Source organism: Hippocampus zosterae, chromosome 10 (genome assembly GCF_025434085.1).
Source record: "Hippocampus zosterae strain Florida chromosome 10, ASM2543408v3, whole genome shotgun sequence".
Lineage (NCBI taxonomy): Eukaryota > Metazoa > Chordata > Actinopteri > Syngnathiformes > Syngnathidae > Hippocampus > Hippocampus zosterae.
Window position 1 is genome coordinate 21,153,118 of NC_067460.1, and position 19,447 is coordinate 21,172,564.

General features: G+C 42.8%; 1 protein-coding gene and 1 long non-coding RNA gene across 3 annotated transcripts in view; both read left to right on the forward strand.

The window, feature by feature from the left end:
• LOC127609034 (uncharacterized) overlaps positions 1 to 19,447 on the forward strand; it is a 137,681-nt gene that overhangs the window by 103,822 nt on the left and 14,412 nt on the right. The window lies entirely within an intron of this gene.
• Positions 16,636 to 19,052, forward strand: LOC127609011 (RNA-binding protein 7-like). Its single transcript, XM_052078635.1, is given in 6 exon segments — positions 16,636 to 16,847; positions 17,090 to 17,252; positions 18,224 to 18,290; positions 18,388 to 18,431; positions 18,434 to 18,545; positions 18,547 to 19,052. Coding segments are annotated over 6 exon segments (528 nt in total). The 5' UTR covers positions 16,636 to 16,754; the 3' UTR covers positions 18,596 to 19,052.

Below are 19,447 nucleotides of genomic sequence, written 5' to 3' on the forward strand. Positions count from 1 at the left end.
TTCCTCAGTGGCTGGTTTCTATTTCTGGGTGGGTAGTTATTGTCGACCGTTGGGCGTGCCTCTAGAGATAAGTAGACGTAAACTTCAAAAACAATCAATGCCAGGACAACGATTTCCATCCATGGAGCAGTAGATACCCCCTTTCTTGCAGCACTGGTTCTTCGCAAAGGAGGTGGAAAAAGTTCCTGTGACTGACAACCTGTCTTCTGATTATCAGACTCTGAATTATTCATGGGCACACTGGTTCCCTGAAGCCTTGGCACAAGCACATTCAGCTATTTCAAAATCTCGCAGCGTCAAGTGATGGCGGTGACGAAAAACTAAGCTTACACATGCAAGATTCTCAGCTTTGGATTAGATTCACTTGGATGTTGCACAACTCTGTCTGATTATGTTCCTGTCCCATATTCTAGGAACACATACAAATGCAGCCGAGCCTTTTCTTTTCCCGCAGCAAATTTAATGCAACTGACCATCACGTAGTTGTCACCCGTTACACCAAAGCTCATCTGCTAGATCATGTCAGACTGGCTGTTATCTCTCTTAATGTACTGGCGGATCAATGGTGTAAATGTAGGTTCCTATTGATAGCTTAGATGCCGAAATCTATGTGGACACAGATGACCATTTGCTTAATGTAGCTCTGAGAACAAACCTTGACATGCATCACCAAGCTTAGAAATTACAACAATGATTGCTGTTGACCGGACTATCATGGCAAGCAAAAAATAAAAATAAAAATTCAACCATTACATGTTTTAATAAGGAGTGATCTTAAAAGGACTCTTACCGTACATTAGAATCTAAAGGAAAAGATGCCGAGGGAAAGAAAAGTACAAAAAGTCATCAGTCACGGTCATCATGTAATCTTACCCCCAAGCAGCACGGTTGGGTAGTGATCATATAAAATAATGCACTCACTCAGCATTCGGGCTTAATTGAAAGGGCAAAAGCCCTATTATGAAAGTAAATGACATTGATGAACAGGCTATGAATTAATGATTTCATTACGAGTAGATGGACACTGAGGGACGATTTTATGCCAGATTATTTTTTTTCTCATAGCTCTCCACAATTGTGGATGCCATTTGTTCCATCGACAGGCTGGGAGAATATTCCTCGTATTACTGAAATTCAATTCAAGACATTTTTAGCGAATCCGTTTTTATTTATGTCACACCTTTTTGTACGTCAGAAATGCAACACAAGGTTGAACATCTATATATATATTGCACGTCGTCCCGCACGCGGTCTGTCCTTCCGTCTGTCCCTTTTTGAAACGTACCTACTTCACCGCGCCGCTCAGGCAGTGGCTCACTACGATCGCGCGGGCATCTTAGCGAAAAAATGTTGTCTACCCACAAGCATTGCAATGAAATTGTTAGTTATTTAGTAGAGCTAAACATCTCTTTATTTTCGCGATAAGCAATGAAGATGAACAAAAAGTTGAACCAAGCAACAACACTTTTGTGGGACGAAGGCCCACCTTAACAGCCTTCCGCAGGAACTAGCTGATGAGCCTCCCGGAGGGCAGCGAACCAGCTAGTTTGGTATAAATGACCAATTGTACCCTGAACCTCAACTCGGAAGGGTGAATATTACTGTAAAAATGTCATTTACATGGCGTTATTTTGGAGGCACGGTACATGGTCAGCGTTTGCTTTACAAAATATGACATGGCTGCAGCTGAATTGTGCGCCGTGATAAAAAATTCTGGTTAAGTGGCACCCAAGAATATACTAAAACAACTTGGAGTCTTCCATGCAATGATCAAAGTGGTCAATATGCAAATGGTGACTTTATCAGAGGAGCTGCACTGTCCGCAACATTCACAGTTTCCCTACTGGCATCAATCATGCTTATGTCCCATAATGAAATCAAACGCTTAATGGCAAACACAGCCCGGCGGCACAATGCTGATGCATAGCATTTTTCTTCCTGACATAAATGGACACGCAAATCAGTGAGGTAGGATAACCAAGGAATTAAAGGTAGCGCGGCTGCGTTGTCAGCCCAACATCGCTAACTTTCACAGTTGGAATGCCACAGTGGGAAATCTGCCTTCGAGTTTGACAAGTGTCCTTGTCTGCCCCGTTCTTCCTTCGATGCTTTGTTTCCGTTTTCCTCGCTGGGGCACAGGACCTTAGAGGGATGCTCAAGTGACAGGCGCCCCAGTGGACAGAGAAAGCACAGACCAAGACAAAAATAGAAGGATGGCAGAATCGGCATCTTTACCTTAGCTTTGCGAGCAGCATTGTTTGTCAATGGCCTCAACTGAACTTGGCCTGCACTGGCCTCTGTTGTTTCTCCATTACAACATGCACACATCAACTGGACTGTGCAAAAACTCCACTGCACACTCAGGGCCGAATTCACGAAACATTTGTGCACCTTTTGCGTGGTGCGAGACAGTGAAAATGGAGCAAACACATCAAATCCATCAAAGCACGTGCAGGTTAGCGAAATGCGACACTAACTGAGGTATCAAGCCAAACGGGTCTCAGTGCGCCGGTGGTATTTGCGTGTATTTAAATGACGTATTGCGGCCTGGAAGTCCAGTGGTTAGCACGTCGGCTTCACAGTGCAGAGGTACCAGGTTCGATTCTAGCTCCGGCCTCCCTGTGTGGAGTTTGCATGTTCTCCCCGGGCCTGTGTGGGTTTTCTCCGGGTGCTCCGGTTTCCTCCCACATTCCAAAAATATGCATGGCAGGCTGATTGAACTCTCTAAATTGTCCCTAGGTGTGAGTGTGGGCGTGGATGGTTGTTCGTCTATGTGTGCCCTGCGATTGGCTGGCAACCGATTCAGGGTGTTCCCCGCCTACTGCCCGTAGACGGCTGGGATGGGCTCCAGCACCCCCCGCGACCCTAGTGAGGATCAAGCGGTTCGGAAGATGAATGAATGAATGAATGAATGAATAAATGACGTATTGTGCATTTATTTGGCTGAGAAATTGCCCACCACGATGCAAATCAGCCTCAATGATAAACACAGTCTCATTCACTAACGCCAGCGCAAATCGCCACAGGCAGTTTGAATGATGCAAATAAGGCCTTGAAAAAGCTGGCGTAAAAATTGGCACTCGCCAGGTGAAAGCCTCCTTTCGCGAATGGACGTATCGTCAGAAGAATGTGAGGGAACACTCCGACATATAAAAGACACGTCGTCCAAAATGACACCACCATTGCGGTCCTCCTTGGCCTGCGTTCTTGAACCACCGAGAAGTGTTTCCATTGTAATATAAATCATACATGACACTCAAACATGCGCAGGTCTGTATTTGGTAGGTAACATTTGTGTGATTGAATTGTAGAAGACGCCTTTTGACGTTGTACGAAAAAAAAAACACCCAGCACAATCTGTGAGGAAGGGGTTTTGGGAAAGGGCTGTCAGCAACTATTTATTTCAGCAAAAGAGGCCAAAATATGCGCTTAACGCTTCAGCGGTTGACTAAGTCCGGGCAGTTTTTGACCGTGGTTAAAAATGATATGGGCAGCCATGACCTCACTGTAACCGTAGTCTAAATTCAATCCTGAAACGATGAAGTTTCTTGCGGATAACTCTGTTTCCTTTTTGCAAGATACTTTCAATAATGTGCTAAATGATTTTACAAAAAACAGCGGTCGAGCGTCTCTCATAAACTGTGATCAGCACACATCAACTTATTACTTGGGCTGATGACCTTGGGTTAAGATTCCGGTTTGAGGGTTACCTGGAAATGCAGTTGACATCAGAACACGATAACAGAATAAAGTTACTACTGTACACGATAAGAATAAAAGATGAAACAAACTACAATCACAATCACCACAACTCTCTTTTCAATGACTACTCTATATTTTAAAAATATGTTTGCAATCTTTTTCCAGTGTGCAGGCGGACCTCATCATGAACTTTCATTGATTTTTTTTTTTCTTTTGCCAAAGTTTGTTTTGTTGCATGCGAGGCGGCCCTTCATGCATTCATTCAAAAGAGCCGTTATGGCAGAGGTGCACACTGAGGTGTTATTGATTTGACAGACTCGGGGCCCACAGCTTGCGTTTGAAGTCTCTCCATCCTCCTGTCATATTGTGTTGTTTCTTTGCTTCTGTAATGGGCCTTGAACTGCCACAAAGTTAGGCTTCACTTGTCGTAAACAACACACCTGTTTCACAATTTTACAAGTTTTTCCTTTTGATAATTTTTCTTGTCATTTTATCTATTATCCCCCCCCCCCACCCCACAGCCTCGATCCGTCATCTTCCACTTAGCCTTATCCCACCAGGCCTCTTGTCCCTACACTGCACTCTCACAATGCATTTGGCCAGCTCTTATGAAACTCTCTTTTTCCCCGAGCTCGGCTCATTCTTCTGTCTCCTGCCCTAAATTTTACCTTCCATTAAAAACACAGATCCCCGAGGTTTCCGATTAAATGTTTCAGAGCTTCTCTCGCTTAATGCGGTTTGTAATGAAAATTGGATCTAAATATATTTATGAGGTACGAGTCAAAATATAAATGGGATTTCAGATTGAAGATGAGAAGGAGTGGTATGATTTACATTCATGTCAAAAGATTATTAAGTATACTCGCGACATGCTTCGAAAGGTGATACGCTTCGTATATATGATTGAGTTTGAAGGCCTCTGTGATCCTAATAAAAGAGAGATAGAAACTACCGGCGGTTGATGAAAGAACTTGAAACGAGCCGGCTGCATGCGTCCACAATGGGAGGCGGACATTGTTTCTGTGAAGTATGAAAGAAGCCCCAATACTGTTCGCGCTGACTGTCTGTGTGTGCGAGATAGATGCAATGTGACAGTTGAGCAGTGCTGCGAGGGCAGAGATGATTTCACAAATGGTAGCCGGCGGAACCGTTGGTTTTCAGAGAGGAAGAGGTGGGCAGGGGCTAGCGTGGGCTATGTGGAGCATAATGGGGTGAAATAGATTGAGAGGGTCGAGAGGCTAAACAATCGGCAATGTGACCGAGGTTGTCCCTTCGTCCGATCTGCTCTTTTTTGTTTTTGTTTTAGGTTTGAATCACAGTTACAGTAATGGTTCACCATTTTGCGTCTTTGTTCCTAAGATGATTCTTGAATCATTTCATATCGATGCGGAGTATGTATGGTTCCAGTTGTGCCACTGATGTGGAACAATAGCGGCCATTTCTTGGGGCCTACTAGGGGGTGACATGATGAAACATTCATTCATTCATTCATCTTCCGTACCGCTTGATCCTCACTAGGGTCGCGGGGGGTGCTGGAGCCCATCCCAGCCGTCTCCGGGCAGTAGGCGGGGGACACCCTGAATCGGTTGCCAGCCAATCGCAGGGCACACATAGACAAACAACCATCCACACTCACACTCACACCTAGGGACAATTTAGAGTGTTCAATCAGCCTGCCATGCATATTTTTGGAATGTGGGAGGAAACCGGAGCACCCGGAGAAAACCCACGCAGGCCCGGGGAGAACATGCAAACTCCATGTCGCTGTCAATTGGCGGAATACGGCTCGCAATTCGCCAAACGCAGCTTGATTTGATGGCCGAAAGCTTTCACTTTTCAATCTTCCACTGTGCCGAGGCCACAAGGTGACAGATTGAGCAAAATTAAATCCAAGAGTCAATGAAAATGAATGACTAGTAAGATGGGTGAATGCAAATAAAGAATACTCCTGCTTTAGGAAGGAATAAATTAACAACAACAAATTCATCCTTATGAATAACGACGAACAACATTTGAACATAATGCCCTCGAGGTATGACTTCAAACTATACAAGCAAAGCAGAGATCAAATTCATACAAAAAAATTGCTCGGCACCCACAGCTAAACAGGAAATGTTACGGCGTCCCGTGCGTCAAACGGGAGGAGCGGCCTAAAAGATTAAACATATTGATGACTCAGAAAATGGATGGACTTATTCATTTGAATGCAATACAATATTCATTCATTCATTCAACTTCCGAGCCGCTTGATCCTCACTAGGGTCGCGGGGGGTGCTGGAGCCTATCCCAGCTGTCTTTGGGCAGTAGGCGGGGGACACCCTGAATCGGTTGCCAGCCAATCGCAGGGCACACAGAAACGAACAACCATTCGCACTCACACTCACACCTAGGGACAATTTAGAGTGTTCAATCAGCCTGCCACGCATGTTTTTGGAATGTGGGAGGAAACCAGAGCACCCGGAGAAAACCCACACAGGCCCGGGGAGAACATGCAAACTCCACACGGGGAGGCCGGAGCTGGAATCGAACCCGGTACCTCTGCACTGTGAAGCCGACGTGCTAACCACTGGACTACCGGGCCGCCCGCAATACAATATTACAAATCGTATTTGTGTTCACGATGCAGTCCTGAGATTTGATTTTGACTTTTAAGATCAAAAACATTCTCAAAAGGACATTACAGCAGAGTTCAGCTTTGTGTTTTATTTGATGTTTTTCATCAATTCCTGTCAAAAATGATGCCTCTTTTTTTTCGATTGATATTTACATTGGTGCAAAACACTTAAAGTTTGGGCATATATCAGATTGCAGATGACATTAAGCATCGGTCTATCATGAACGTTCTCTCACGTCTCGGTCGTGCACATATACTACATTCACACTTGGTTCCCTGCTTTCAGCAAAGACTGAATTAATCACCAATGTCATATAGCGTGAGGATGACAGCATGCACACTCGGCGCTGCGAGTGTGCAAAGCAAGAGGGAGAGAATTAGAAAATCCGTTCAACATTTTAAATACCCGCACCGATATCTCACTCAAGCAAGCCCCATTAATTAAAAGGATACGCCCCGGTGAAGCTCAAATGAAATCTCCCTCTCATTCATTGTAGGATACGACTTTTAGAATGAGTTTTACCCCGGTCATGCAAAAAAAAGAATTTATAATCTTGGCTCCAGACCTTATCATAATTGGATAAGGGTGATTTACGGCAGGTGAAGAGGACTGATGAGGCAGAAGCCTTCCCCCTTCACGCTTTCTCTCATTCACTGGTGCAGCTCATACACAGAAATAGTTCTTAATGAGTCTGATTGACATTCAAATCCCATCGGGAGACTTGTTTTCATGCACGCCTGGGTGGGTTAATTTGGACTTCTTTTTCCTTTTTTTTTTTTTTTTTTATGCAATGCTTGCACAGCCAGAGACACACTTCATCCTATTGACAAAACAAATTTGTCCTATTTCTGGAAACATGTTGTCTCTTATAGCAACTGTACTTCACAATCAAAAAACATACATGGCCGATTGATGAAGGACTCTTGATTGTCCAAAGATGCGAATGGCTATATATTTATTTATTTAATTGCTTGGGAGCAGGGGCTGGGGGGGGGGGGTGGTTGTTGTTGTGATCGGAGACCAATGGTTGCGAACTGAAAGCGTAGCTAAAGTCACACAATGGCGCGCAGGCTGACGGTCCTAAAATAGTGCTGACAAACTTTAAATTAGCGACGACGGAAGTGTGGTAAAAATATTTTTTTGCTGAGTGACGGACTGACGATGACAGATTTGTCGGCTTGAAATATTGACTAAATATTAAAGACGGAATGGTGGAAAGGCAAAATTTACTGATGTACCCACTTCTGGTAATTATTCCGGATTATCCAAATATTACCTCACTATATGGCTACTGGGCGGCCCGGTAGTCCAGTGGTTAGCACGCCAGCTTCGCAGTGCAGAGGTACCGGGTTCGATTCCAGCTCGGGCCTCCCTGTGTGGAGTTTGCATGTTCTTCCCGGGCCTGCGTGGGTTTTCTCCGGGTGCTCCGGTTTCCTCCCAAATTCCAAAAACATGCGTGGCAGGCTGATTGAACACTCTAAATTGTCCCTAGGTGTGCGTGTGAGCGTCGATGGCTGTTCGTCTCTGTGTGCCCTGCGATTGGCTGGCAACCGATTCAGGGTGTCCCCCACCTACTGCCCGGAGACAGCTGGGATAGGCTGCAGCACCCCCCGCGACCCTAGTGGGGATCAAGCGGTTCGGAAGATGAATGAATGAATGAATATATGGCTACTACCACTACGAGTGCAACACTAACAATACTGTAAATTGATAGCTAATCAACTTTCAGCAGATCCTAATTAATAAGCTTAATATAACCTATATTTTGGCTAAAGTTAATCTATAACCACACCATTTTTTTTCATTTGACCACTCCTTTTCATCAATCTTCCTCTTAATTTTACACCCAGGACTAGCGCTATTGTTATGGGCAGGGTTGTTATAAAAAAAAAAAAAACATGACAAAATTTCCCAGCATGACCCTACTTCTCCTTTGCACTTCTGAATCATAGTTAAAGTTTTCGTTTGTGCAAAATATTTCTATTCTATGCCCTTGAACTTTTTTTTTTTCGTGTGCGGCCACGCATGGGTAAACATGCACATATGCATGTTGCGATGCATTTCCATTTCTCTTTTTATTCATGTTTCATTGGTTTCCCGTGCTGTGGCTTTGCTGCTGGATGTTTGCTTGGGGGCGTGCGACCATTTCAGGTAAAAAGACAGTCCTTTCCCTTCGCCTTCCTCCCTAGAGGAAAATCCTTGGGGAGGTCTTGTTGTTGGAGCAAAACTTTTCCTGCGTGCCTTCAGAGCGGAAAGTAAAGGAGGTTGCTCGCCACTCTGCTGTGGAACAAGCATCGGGGAGTTGCCGCTGGAGATAGACAGAGCAGAGCAAGAGAGAACAGCGGCGGCTTTAAAAATACCGTTGCATGGGAGCTTTTAACTTGTTCGTTGCTGTCGTAGTAGCCCATCTTGGGGATAAACGTCATGTGATTCATTCATACAAACCAATGGAATCAATTGGAGAACTTGTGTATCCGATATATTGCATTCATCTCTATGTAGCTTGAATATTCATTCATTCATTCATCTTCCGAGCCGCTTGATCCTCATTAGGGTCACGGGGGGTGCTGGAGCCTATCCCAGCTGTCTTCGGGCAGTAGGCGGGGGACACCCTGAATCGGTCGCCAGCTAATCGCAGGGCACACAGAAACGAACAACCATTTGCACTCACACTCACACCTAGGGACAATTTAGAGTGTTCAATCAGCCTGCCACGCATGTTTTTGGAATGTGGGAGGAAACCGGAGCACCCGGAGAAAACCCACGCAGGCCCGGGGAGAACATGCAAACTCCACACAGGGAGGCCGGAGCTGGAATCGAACCCGGTACCTCTGCACTGTGAAGCCGACGTGCTAACCACTGGACTACCGGGCCGCCCGCGTAGCTTGAATAAACACTTCCAATTCGAAGCACATTAGACTTGAAGAAATATCCTTGATAAGTGTACAACGTTGTAGCCTTTTATTGGCGATGTATAATTAATGAAAATAAGTGGAGTGATGATGATTAGGATGCTCTCACATTGGGCGAGGATGTCGAGCTAATGACATGAACAACCCAGAGGATGTGTTGCTGATAAAATGACAATGACCAACTGCTGCCACCAAGTCTCTCATTAACTCATTCAATACCAGCCAATTCTGGACCAAGTCTGAAAAGACGTTTAAAAACGTCTTTGGGAGTGAATGAGTTAAGAGTTGGACAGTGCTTGGAGCAAGATGAGTTTCACCACTAACAGTGCAGCCACACCATTTCTAAGAGTTCTTCCCCACGGCAAAGCAGTCAATGGCTCGCATTCTGTGATATTTTATGAATGTGGTTGCAATGTCGCATTTATGTGACTGTTTGTTGCATTGATGTGAATTGAAAAACAATGGGCTCTATTTTCATGTCCAGTGCAGAGTTGCGGTCTAAATGTGCGCAGGTGTGGGCTGAACTAAGTTATGTTATTTTCTCAGACATGTGCAAGCAGGCTTGGCGATTTTTTTGTGTGCGGTTGTGGGTCTGAACACAACCAACTTCATTCAGCGCCAATGGAAGCAGCTGCTCACGTTCCCTTTCAATACGCCGCGAGAGGCGCGCTGAAAGTGCTCGACATGGCGGAAGAATAAACTGATTTGCTCGTGTCCTGCGGCAGGTAAAAGTACATTTGTAAGGAACTGCTAGAAGACCTCTACAAATGAATTATATAATGGAGGGGAGGTAGATCACAGATCTATTAAGTGGGCACTTGGAGACCGCTGTGTGTGTGTGTGTGCGTGTCTGTGGACGTTGACAAATAAAATTCAACAATATTAATTATAATTTCAATAAAGGAAATAACCTCACAACCTTTGGTCAAATGATCCATGTCGATGTGCCCCGTAGAGCACTTAGCCTATATTTCAGACACTCCAAAAAACATCAGACAGGTTGTTTTGACTTTGCGATGTTTCTCAACGAGGTCATTTTAATTTAAAACTATTGATTACTAAATGGTGATGAGCTGATGATCTTGTTGACTGGACTGCTGTTTCAGTCCCCGGGATGCTGTGTGGGAAATGGCAAATTGGATTTTCTTGTCGGTGGTCTTTTGGACCTTTGCGCTTATCTTTGTACGGAATTATAATGGATTTAAAATAGTAGAGGGGAAGAAAAGACAAAACAGCAAGCAAAGCTAAAGCAATATTTCTACAACGGGAATCTCCCAAACCTTCTGAAGCCTCTTTAGATGGAGTTATAGATGATTCAAAAATTGCTTTCCACTTTTTGGTTTAGTGGGGCACAATATTTCCATTAAATGCCACACTTGACAGTCTAATGAATATAGTAGAACCAGAATCAATTTCGCATTTGTCTATCATTATAATCTTCTGTTTCATTCGCTCTTTGGGATTTTTTTTTCATGTCTTTCCTCACTGATACAATCACGCTGTACTTTTTGACTCTGTGCCGGCTTTTTTTTTTTAAATCTCAAAAAGCAAACCAATATATCACCTTTTTGAATACAGCCTACTCCCACAATATCATCTGCTCGCAATACCCTGGTTGTAAGAACGGGATGCAGTGCCATAAAGTGGAAGCATGTGTTGTGATTACAGCCGCACGCTCTGCATATCGAGGTGATTTATGGAATGCCGCCATCGCTTGTCCAATTCCTATGTATATCTGCCCGCATAATTACAAGCAACAGCATTTCGTCATGTACTGCGGGCACACAACGCAGGCTCACGTCCATAATTTATTTACTTCCCGGCACATTTTAAATAGAAAGCATCACACCAAAGTAACCTTGGTAAATCATCAAAGTGTCGTTATAGTGCTGCCACTTTGTGGGAAAAACACGGTGGGAATTTGCTAATTTATCACCTTTTCTCCCACCTCCGTGTACTTCTTCACTGTGAGAGTGCAACGTTTTTATGAACAATATCAACTTGAAATATGATCAGCATGAAAATGTAAATGCTGGCTATTTACTTCCTTTATGTGTCGACGACCCATTTGGTTTTCCTCAATAATAATTACAGTACCGTAAATGAATGATTCTATTTGATCACTCAGTCGCCTGCCTTTCCAACGTGACTTTCTCATCATTTGTACTCGTTACATCACGTCGATACTATCAATAAATGGCGGAAAGACTGAGTGAATATGATGTCATCCGGTGCCGCGTGAAGCACCTGATAAAGGCATGTTGATACAAGCTCTCTATTTGAGAGAATCACCTTTAATCGAGTGGAGCAGCCAACTGTCGCGTCGTGTGCCAGAAGAAAAGTTAAAGTCATATTAAATAACAGTTTAATGATATCTCGAAAATACGTCTTGGTGAGAGTTGGGAAAAACACCCATCGAATGTAACGTGACAAAATAATCCGAAACAGAGGTGGATCCCACAAATGTAATCTTGGTGAAAAATCTTTATTACAGAAGAAAACTACGCGAAAATGACAAAGTACACATTCGATCACTGGACGAACAATGCAAGGAGAAAACGTAACAAATAGAAAGCGCCTGCAGAAGGAAAGGAAATAATTAACAAAAATAGCTTGTCGCCAAAGGACAAAAAAAGTGGAGTTTGCATGTGCTCCCCGCGCTTGAAGAAATGTTTGGGAGTTTTTTTTCCTCCGAGACATTATTTCATAGAGGCGTCAATTGTGTCTAGCAGGATCACTTGATCTGCAAGATGGATCTTTCACTCGGTGTCAATGACGAACGTCCTCCTCAGTTGAAAATTTCCAAATGCTGCATCAGCACATATCTTCAAATTAGCATGGTGGACTTGGATGGACTTACAGCAACTCGCTGACGGGCTGTAGATGTGTAAGCCTGAAGTAGAGATGCAAGGAAGTAAGATGGGGTTCTAAGATCAAGAGTTTGCATGTGAAGCTAATATTTGCATCTGGAGGAAATGGCACAACATCCTGTGATCCGCTGATTACCATAGTGATGAAAAGCTTCAAAGGGAAGCGTGTTCTTCTTCTGGCGTTGAGCTCTGAGTTATAGGTTATGAGCGGTGGTCGTAGCCGTCTCTGCGGGCCTGTTCTGCTCAGCAGCAGGAATATGGGACACTCCACTATTGATTATAAGAAAGTGAGAATGGTAGAAACAAAGTTTATGTACTGCTAGCTTGAAAAAAGCAAGGACAGAGCTCATTATATTTTCTGGGGTTGTTTGGGCAATTAAAAAAAACAAACACACACTAAAATTAGGGCAGTCAATAAAGAAAAGAGCTGGAGGAAGAGCATTCAATAAGAGATTGGATATTTGTGATGAGATGAGGATTATGCTGCTTTGAACTATCTCTTAATTAGTTCTCAGGAAGTGTCATTTTCCTTCCATATCCACGAAACGAGGTTCATGTTCGGTTTCTTACCTGGAATGAAATCGGGGTGAGCATGGTCATCTGAAATTTGCTGACAGACCACTTCCCAAGGGGTCAAGGTAATCCGCAAAGTGATGTGGACACACTTTTATTGCAACCCTCACTCCCCTTAAATTGTCACCATGCATGCGGAGTAGAAAATGTGGGGCGAGGATTTCTTTAGTTAACTCATACAAGCAAAGCTGGATTTGGATTCTGACACAATCTTTTTTTTTGTTTGTTGTTGTTGTGTGGGGAATGATGCCAGGCACGCTTCCCCGTCTCTCCTTTGAACACTGCAGTACTGTAGCAACAGGGCAGAGATCTCCCTTGAATATGATAACAAGGGAAAAGGATGCAAGACGTGAGAGCGGCGTTGGAAATGAAAACAAAGTCACTCTCTGTCAAAGTAGCAGCAACACGCGGCCCAGATATCGAGATAACAAGTACACATGAGTGGACGATATAACCTCATGGACAATCCCCTGCAAATATATTGTATCCATTATTGTGGCACAGTGCTGAATTTAGGTGGCATGCTGATAGTGATCAACTTTGTGTGTGAGAGAGAGAGAGAGAGAGAGAGAGAGAGAGAGAGAGAGAGAGAGAGAGAGACTCTTCATCACACATCTAAATGCAGTAGGAGGACAAATTGGAACTTTCCTCCTTCAACACACCTGGTCCAAATGATCAGCGATCCACAGGTGTTCCACAGAGCTCAATTCTGGGGCCTCTGCTGTTCTCACTGTATCTGCTCCCATTGGGTTCCATCTTAAGGAAACATGGTCTTTCCTTCCACTGCCTTGCAAATGACAATGTCCGACTGAGCAAAAAACATGTTTTCTCATTAAGGACACTTTTATCCTCCCGGAGGAAATCAAGACCTACTGTCTTCATTATTAATTTTTTGTTGTGTTATTTATTGTTGTTTCGATATTTGCTCCTTGTACGGCACTTTGTATACAGTGGTGGCTGTTTAAACTGTTCTATAAATACAGATGAGTTGAGTTGAATTGAGTTGAGCTCTTGAGTTGAGTTGTCCACCCATGATTTAATGGTTCTGAATCACTCCCCAAGTCACATCAATTCACGGACAGAAAGGAAGAACAGTGACATCAGGGTTGTTGTAGATGGGAGCCATCAACTAGGGTGGCTATCGGTCAAGGAGAAGAAAGTGTCTGGCCACCAGTCAGTCATTTCACAGGCTCACCAAAAGCTCCAGGCCAGAGGTCACAAGTTAAATTGCTCAGTGTGTATGTGTGTAAGCGTGTGTACGTGTCGTTCCGTGGCTGCTCTCGTGTGTGCCTGTGAGTATAAATTTACATTAGCTGTAATGTGAAGTCATGGGATTACACACGGATCTGACATGGGCCTACTTCGAGGGTATCCTCCTTTGATATCAAATGGAAAAACCACCCTTGACCAATGGCCCAGTTTTTTTTTCTTCTAATCTTAATCATGGTTCTCCTTCGCTACCAATTATAAAATGAGGCCAAATTTTAATCAGAGTCATACATAAATTCAGCCATAAAAACAAACATAAATGTGATAATGTTTTAATGATGCTAAAATGCATGCCGCTGTTCGAAATGGAGCTCCAATGTGTTTCTATGAATTCTGCCAATTAGTATAATGTTGTTTTGCTTGACCACTGCTTGTTTTGACGAAGTAAACACAATACTCTTAGCTTGTCAGTACTGTAAGTGCAGGATCTGTTTCTACAGAGTATGAAATTATATATATATATATATATATATGCAATACTGTAAACACATTTACAGATCTGGCCGGCCACATTATTTTATGTGGCCCACAGAAGCAAACTTTGTGCAGCAACTTCCACGATTCTTGCTTGAACCAAAATTTGTAAATGTCACATGTAGAAATAATAACAGAGAAATTGCAAACAACGTTTGTTACCAAGCCCCTTTTCACAGTAACTTGAACAATAGTTGAACAAACTAATATCCTTGATGTCTAATTTCCAAACTAGTTATCCAACCGTTTTTGTGTATATGTAATAACAAGAGATTAAACATTTATATGGCTCCAGTCACAATTTCTCTCTGTGGGAAACTACAAGTATAATGTGGCCCGCAACCAAAATGAGGTTGCACCCCCTGCTATATGGGCTTATCTCCAAACGTGACTCTCAATTTCCCTCTGTGCATAACAGTTTGTCACCCTAAGGGGCCCTCCGCATGCAGTCAATAACATCGTTGGATCAATGCTGCCATCTACTGTTCTGATACACTGTGTAGTAGTGCATACCACAAATGAAAGTTACATTGACATAGAACTGCAGTGTTTATGCATCAGAGAGTTGTACTGGCTTTTGATGATACATGCATGATGCCTAATGTACGGAACATATTGTAGTAATGTGCTTGGGTGTGCGATGATTTTTATGCATGTTTAACAGAATAGAGTGCACTCTCGCAGAAATTTAAATATTTTTAGAGAGACTACCAACATATCAAAATGTGCGTGTTATGTTCGTCTGGAAAAGATGATGGATTGGTGGTTCTTTTTTTTTTAAAATAATTTTCGTGTAATTGTCTCATTTGATGAGCTCATGAGAACTTGTTCTCCGTAGACCTATCAGGTTAAATAAAGCAGCAGCTTCCCCAAATAAAAAAAAAAAAAAACTACTTAATTGCAATTGAATTACCGCTGGAAGGATGGTGAAAACATAACAGAGCAAGTCAATTTGTGGCAGAGGCTTCAAGTTGTCACGTAGCGGGGTGGTGGTGGACCCCAAAAAGCAGGCAAGAGGGAGGAACAGAGTGTATTTGAAGAAGTGTATTGATAAAACACAGAAAACTAATCCTAAACAAACAAACACCAAAGTATCAAACAAAAACCATGACTGAAGCTCAAAACTATCAATGACAGAAACATGACCTAAACATGACAAACAAACAAACAAACATGACAGCAGCAAACGGCAACAATGACCCAACCAGAATGGTTGGGTGGGAGTCCTTTTATAGCCATAATTGCCTAACGACCAACAGGTGTGCAGTTGCTGGGAAAAGACCCACAGTGCCACCTGTTGGTCACAAACCGAAACATGACACACGTATATTAAATCAATAAGGCAATAGCTTGCAGCTAATTTGGACAATTCATCAAATCAGCTGAAGTTGTTAAAAACTGAGTCAATATACATCCCGTGTCTCTCTTATTTGAGCTTCATCATGCCAAAATCAGTGCAGTCCCCGAAGCATGGAGAAGAAAATCAATACACTTTGAAAGGATTAAAAGACGACACCAAAACCCATCTAATTATGGTGGAAGAAGCTAAGCCTCTCACGCCGCTATCTTGACCTCCACTATCAGCGATGCCAGGGGCACTAATTGGTTGCAGGCACTTCAGCTACTGTGTTTAAAAGGCCACAGGGAGGGACAGAAGACTTATCAGTGCGCAACAGCCAAGCCGCCTAAATAATGGAAATTATAAATTGGGCAGGAATAGTAGGCATGGGAAATGTGGTAGGATTTATTTTTAGGTGTTTGGGGTAGAATGCTGTATTTAAAACACCAAGCTGTGGGAGGTTTAAATCTTAACATGTTCAATACATCATGATTCAAAAGAAGGAAATTAAATATTAGAGCGATGCAATTGACTATTAGTACTATCGAGGTGCCCTTGAGAATGGAACAGACCCTCAAGCTCAAGAGGTACAGGGATGTTTGCACATCATTTTTTAAAAACACATATTTTTGTTTATTTATTTGAATATGTTATTTTGTATATGGTCATAATGTCCCATATAACTTCCTTCATTCGATCATTCACCTTGGATAACATACTTATGTACGTACTGGCACTCAAAAAGAACTGGCAATACATTTTTAATGCGGCATTCATGTCAAGGATGCCATTCGGCATCCGGCACCAAAGGTGGCAGTAGAGCACTAACATCCAAAAATGAAGGCTTCTATCTTTGAGCGAGAAAGATCCTGTCAACTCGTCATTAAACATGACGTCACGGGCCTAGCTTGTTTTCTTTTCTTTCTTTTTTTTTTTAATCAAAGCTTTTGCTAGCGCGTGTTAGCATCTCCCGGAGACGAGCTAGACTAGCCACATTATAATGGGGATCGAAGACGAAGCTGACCGGACGCTTTTTATCAGGAATTTGGATATGCGAGTGACTGAGGAGCTTTTATTCGAGCTATTCTTACAGGTGATGTTTTCTTGCAAGCTGGCTTTTGCTGGTCGGTTGCGAGTGCTAACTAGTAGCACTGCCTCGTCGATCGAAATATATCCTCGAAAGACATTAACGCTGAATATCCTCGCAGTAAAAATTAGTTCGCTCTCAACGTTAAAATGAATGTGTGCAGTCTGGTCAATCGAGAAAAAAAACGATAATTTAAACTTAAATTATCAAACTATGCTAGCACAACATTAACCAAACTCTCTCAGTAGGCAGGACCTCTCATCAAAACCAAAATTCCAAAAGACGTTGGTGGCAAACAGAAAACATTTGGTTTCGCTGTGTACAAACACGAGGAGTCGGTGCCGTATGCCATGGAGCTCCTCGACGGGACGCCCCTGTTTGGTAGAATGATCCATGTGCAATTCCGAGCAGGTATGTTACGCGTGCTCAAATGCCGTGTTTTTTTCGTTTGGTTTTGTTTTGTTTTTGGTCGTCCCAAGTCGATCGTAAAGTGTATAGGGGGAAATGGGGGATACAATGTGTTTTTGTGTGTATGTTATTTATATTCTATATTAGTAGGCAACAGGTGACGTACAGTACAGTACGTGCTATGTTGCACGTACTGTACTGCATTCAACAAGCAAAATAGACCTTGATAACAGCAACTGAATAACAATAGCAATCTATTTTGTACAGTCGATCACAAAAAGCTATTCTGCATTTTTTAAACGTCGTTGATTCAATGTGTTTGGCCACACAAAGCACTCTGGTAATCAAATGGCTACACATGACACACCTTGTCCATATTCCAACCAACCGGCACTGTTTTGCTGCAGTCTATATTCATTGGCGCCCCACAGAAAAAAAAAATAAAATACGTAATATGTTAATAGCACAAATTTTGGCATTGACAATTGCATATTATTGATTGTTTTTATTGCACATGCATTGAAAACCTAGCTGTGTGTATTAATGCACAGCATGTTGCATGCATCTTTGCACTGAGGAGGGAGAGGAAGAAATTTCATCTATGCTGCATGTCATTTGACAATAAAGATGACCTTGACCTTGATTGCCTTTGCCTTATATGGGAATGTTGCCGGCTAGCATTAGCTTGAATAGCATTAGCATCTAGCTTCGTTGTTTGAAAGCTGTTGAAATGGTAAATATTCCTAAATTTACTTGACGAAATAACTCAAAGCACTCTTCTTCGTTTCCACCTTCACCTTTGAATTACACTTACTCACCGATTCATTACCTGGAGCCTATCCCAGCTGTCTTCGGGCAGCAGGCGAGGTCACAGTGCACGCATCAACAAACAGCCGGTCATGCTCACAATCACACCGAAGGACAAAACTATTACCAACGGTTACACGTTTAATTTTGTTTATACCCTCTTTTAGGCAGCACCTACAGCAACAATTCTGGGAACTTCAATCCTACAAGTACTCCAAATCCCCGCAGATTGAGGTGAAGCCATCCGTTTCGTGGTTTAGTTGAAGCTGCCATGTCACCGTTTTGTGTGCTTGATGACGGAGGTGAATATTTGAATATGTTCCTCATACAGGGTGCCGCCGCAGTTCACGTCTCCTCCATACACTCCGCCAGCAGCGGAGTATACTGCTCCGCAGGCAGCTTCAGACATAATCGGCAGCAGCAACACAACAGGAACTATCACCAGCAGAATGCCTGGGGGGGCGGCGACCTTCATCACAACAGGCAACACGAGGAGTTTTTACCGTGGTTACCACGATAGTCGTTGGAGACGATACTGATGTAAGGGAAAAGAGACTCTTTTTTTGACAATATCTGTATGCTCAGGTTGTTTTGTATATGAACAAAAAATGATTTGTATGTTAACCCTTTTTTTTTTTGGTTTACAATTTTAACGTTTTTAAAATTGTATTTTATGTGACACAAACCTCACAGATCACATTTGGCCAATGACAGAAATGTGATTCTTGTTTAAATAGACGGGATGGGACAGGACTTGGCCTTTTGGCCTGTTTTTTTGTATCATTTAACTAACAATATTAATCATGGTGCTCAGAGTAATTGTACAATGTTCAGGTAATTTGCAAAAAACGACGACAAAAAAAATCCACCAGCACCCCTTCTGCAATGTTGAGTTTACTAAAAATGTTCCTTTATTCTTTTTTTTAACCTTGATTTTCTTAAGGCAAATGAGTGATGTTTTAAAACAATCCTGATTATAAACATGATTTGGCTGAATATTTGCATCCTCTTTCATTACTGCACAAACGTGTTCGCTGTGGTGCCGCGTGGAGCTGGTGGCCTTATTTGCACCTATAAATGGCCAAATGTGTAACTAATATGCTTGTGCTGCGGGTTCGGAAGTAATCTACAGGTACCGTGCATATTCTTTCAGGGAAGCCAATTACCGCAGTAAATGTATCCCAGCCACATGATCAGCTCCTCCATGCGACCTTTCTATTTAGGACATTTTCAGGGCTTGACGTGGATTTGTCACCAACTCTGTTCACTCGGATACGTGCAATTACGTGGAGGTGTTTCTTGTTACCCAACGTGGACACAGACCAGCTATTCTGGGACAATCCTCCTGGAATAGGAACTGCTTTGATCCGGCACATCTCATGTTGCTGTCG